Consider the following 3572-nt stretch of genomic DNA (forward strand, 5'->3'; position numbering starts at 1 on the left):
AATAAAAATAAATATTTCTTAGAAGTTTCTGTTTTTCCCCCACCCAACTGCACCCCCATTGATGGATTCAAATATGGTAATAAAATTATTTTTAAGACCAAACAGTTATCTCAGACACACTCACGCCTTGTGACTGACCAGACGGCTTGTCAGTTTCATGAAATCTTTCCTATCTGATGCTGCTAAACGCATGCGTCACTCCAATCTGACATTACACAGTCAGCGTCTCAGGAGCTTCCTGATTCCCGTTTAGCTCCTTTGACGGGCAGAGTCTGTCTAGAAAACAGCACATGATGCTGCTCTTTTAAAAGAAAGAAGTTGTTGACCCAAAAATGCATTTTTATTTCAAAATAAAGCCTTAACAACAAAGTCTCTTAAATAACTATATATATATTTATTTACAGTGTTTCTGTTAGTCACACAGCCATAAAGAGGAATCAGAGGAAAGCAAAGTTTTACATTTCTGTCTGCCTTTGTGTGACATATTCAAGCAAATAAATAATAAATATTATAAATATTCTCCATAATACTGATGTACCAGCCATCTTCATGATCCCTTCTTAATTCCTTATTAGCCAAGTGTGTAAAGTGCTGTTGGTAAGCAGGTTGTCGTTTTTCAGAACATTGCGTTTTTCCTCATCCTTCTTCTACAGACTTTGCCTTTGAAACTCTTAAACTCTTTGGAAACGTTTGTCAGGAATTCCTTGTAAGTCTTCAAAACCACGCAGCCGTAGACCTTCTGCTGGAAGACGTTCAAAGGTGGGGGTAGTGTTGTCGGCCCACCTGCCGGCTCCAGTGGAGGCAGGTTTGGGAAGGCGTGGCAGTAGAAGTCATTGATGGTAAGAGTTAGATCCCAGCTTTTGTCGCTGACGCCCAAGAGCTTGGACAGCAGGGGGCTAGAGGGCAGCTGTAAGTCCTTCTGCTGTTCGTAGACTCTTTTTAAATGAGGGATAAAGGACTGTAGTTGTGTGTAAATGCTGGATATTCTCTCTGAGGCCTCCAAGCCGTGGATGTTGGGGTCAGGGATGTTGTTGACCGGTGCTTTGCACAGGAATTCAGACCCTTCTCCTTGAGATTCTTTCTAAACACACAAAAAACATGTTTCATAAACTAATATTCAGATCATATTTGACTATAATTCTATTGTATGTACTCACATATGTTTTGAAGACATTGCTTGCTTCAAACTGGACAAGTTTAGCAAGTCTGAAAGTCCGCTGCAGAGAGGTCTTACATGCTGGATTTCTGCTTGCTCCCACCGTTCTTGTTGAATGAACACCCATCAGCAGCAGGAAAGAGAGTAACGCTGAGGAAAAGGAACTGGTCACTTGTGGTTTATTACCCCACATTTGTTAGGGGAACTGCACGCTAACCACAATAGCAACGTAAAAACCATATAATTAAACTCTTTATCTATATAAATGTTTCTCAGGAAGTAAGTCAAAAGTCTTCTAAAGTTACAAAAAATGTGAAAATATGCTGCACAAAAGTTAGTGCTTTACTTTACTTAGTTTGATAGCAGTGATGAGTAACAAAAAAATGCACTCAATAAGTCATTAAAATAAACATAAAAAAAGATGCAGATACTTACTTGCTATAGATTGTTTAAAATGCATATTCTCCACATGACCATTCATTCTTCCCTCGATCTCACGGGCGAATTGCAGACTTATCATAATCACACTCCTTTAAAAACTTCTTTAAAACCACACACATTTGTCATAGGAGGAAATGACGTGGTCTTTGTGAGGCGGCAAAATTTCCCAGAATTTCTTCCTCTCTTTGAGATGTGCATTTTTTTCTTCTCTTTTTATTCTTGCTTTTAAGTAAGATGGAAAATGCCCTCTTGTGCTTGTTTCATGCACAGACATGTCTGGACATTGTCCAAAAGCCTTAAGACAAATCTGTGGGTCAAATTCAAAAATCAGATAGTTATATCGACAATAATTAAAAAAGAAAAAAGTCATGCTTCACTTCTGTGGGAGTTCAATGAGATGCAATTGAGTCACTTGAATTAAATCAATTTAAAAGATGTTTGATGCTTATATGAAAAAAAAATCCTTTGTCACATTTCCCCACAGCACCCTCTACAGAGCATCTCATTCATCACATAAATCAAATAAATTCTTTATTCAAACATTAAAAGTTTCATTTTTAAAAAAGAGATCTGAAGTGCAAAGAGAAAAAGACGTGGTTGCTCAGTTTGCAATAAAAAAAGGGAAAAGTGTCAGAAACAGCTGCTGATCTTCACAATGCTTAAGTGGTTTAGATCTGCAAATTACAATTTAAGGTATTATTTGCATCAAAGTGTGTCAATGACTTAAAAAGTACTTGTGACGTTTGTAGTTATTGCAGGTTCTCAAATCACGTGTGTCTGCTGCTGAAATATTTTCATGTGGGCATTTTCACAGGAAGCTGGCAGGGTCACAGGAAATGCGTTTCACAATGAAACTTTTACGCTCGCGCAGTTAGACAGAGGTAAGGCAGGCGCGTTAGCATCGCCAGAGCCTTTTAAAAAATCTGAACTTTTGACATGCAGGAGTCTTGTGAGCGTGAATTAGCTGTGACACAACCAGGTTTTGCATCTGGAAGTGGTTTGATGACGCAGTAATGTATGCGTGGGGATGAACATTGCTCAATCGGGGGCTTTTTAGGTGCTGTCTAATCTAACAGTCATATCAGTGACCGTTGAATTTAAAAGAAAAAAAAAAGGGGCGGTCAGCTAAAAGTGATCATGCTGCTTTGAACTTCATGGGACTGATAAAATCAGAAATAAAAACATTTCAAAGTGCAACCTTTCTCCAAAAAAACAGGACATCTTCTGAAAAAAAATGCAACCAAATGTTTTTCTTATGTTTTGTAAAGTTGCTGCACGTTTCCATGTGAATCATAGCAAATACTTAACTGCTGGACAGACATTGGCAGCATGTAAAGGAATGTATGATTAGACATTTCACTGCTGTATTGCTCACCGGCTGCTTTTCTGTGACTTCATGGTTCCTGTTTGCATTATAATTCTTTTTTTTCCCTCAACCTGAGTTAGTACAAAGTACAACACACAGTTGCGTCAACATTACATTAAAGCTGTGTTCATTTAGGGTGGTTTCTAATAGAAGCTTCCATGTTTGATGAGGTGTCTTTAGCAGTTAGCTCATCCTGGCTAATGCTAAAGCTAGCTGCTATAAGGGAGTAAACAGGTAGTTAAAGTGAGAGTTTTGGTCCTCCACGAGGAATCCTTCAAGAAACTGTTTCAACCTGTGAAAAATGTAAAATATTCATAATTTTCCCCCTGCCCTGCACAACTGCACCTAAAATTGTTTGACATTGCATTGTAAAATAATGTTCCTGCAGTGGAAATGAACTCATTAAAGTGCGGTTGTCTACATTTTTTTGAAATGACACAGATGTACAATGGCTTAAAGTCCCACCACAACTATATATATTTTTTCTATTTTAAAATTGGTATCTTTTGGTTATGAATGTTCCATTTTTAGCCTAAATCTAAAAAGCCTGTGTTGTTTTTTGAGACATATTTTCTGCATAGCGGCAGGAGTTTATTACAAATTTGCCTC

At 37.9% G+C, this 3572-nt stretch overlaps 1 protein-coding gene across 1 annotated transcript; it reads right to left on the reverse strand.

Annotated features, from left to right (window-relative positions):
• Window positions 1-327: 327 nt before the first annotated feature.
• m17 (IL-6 subfamily cytokine M17) lies at window positions 328-2670 on the reverse strand. Its single transcript, XM_024299750.2, has 3 exons — window positions 1592-2670; window positions 1158-1306; window positions 328-1081 (listed from the first exon to the last, which is right to left on the reverse strand). Exons 1-3 carry the CDS (start codon window positions 1674-1676, stop codon window positions 617-619), a joined length of 699 nt encoding a protein of 232 aa, XP_024155518.1. The 5' UTR covers window positions 1677-2670; the 3' UTR covers window positions 328-616.
• Window positions 2671-3572: the final 902 nt, after the last annotated feature.

The sequence above is a fragment of the Oryzias melastigma genome, linkage group LG12 (assembly GCF_002922805.2).
Source record: "Oryzias melastigma strain HK-1 linkage group LG12, ASM292280v2, whole genome shotgun sequence".
Lineage (NCBI taxonomy): Eukaryota > Metazoa > Chordata > Actinopteri > Beloniformes > Adrianichthyidae > Oryzias > Oryzias melastigma.

Bases quoted from the DNA above. Each gene is read 5' to 3' on its own strand.
- m17 (XM_024299750.2), bottom strand. From the start codon at position 1,676: ATGATAAGTCTGCAATTCGCCCGTGAGATCGAGGGAAGAATGAATGGT. The intron at 1,307-1,591 runs GTAAGTATCTGC...CCTTTTCCTCAG, and splicing joins TTTTAAACAATCTATAGCAA to CGTTACTCTCTTTCCTGCTG. The intron at 1,082-1,157 runs GTGAGTACATAC...TTGTGTGTTTAG, and splicing joins GCAATGTCTTCAAAACATAT to AAAGAATCTCAAGGAGAAGG.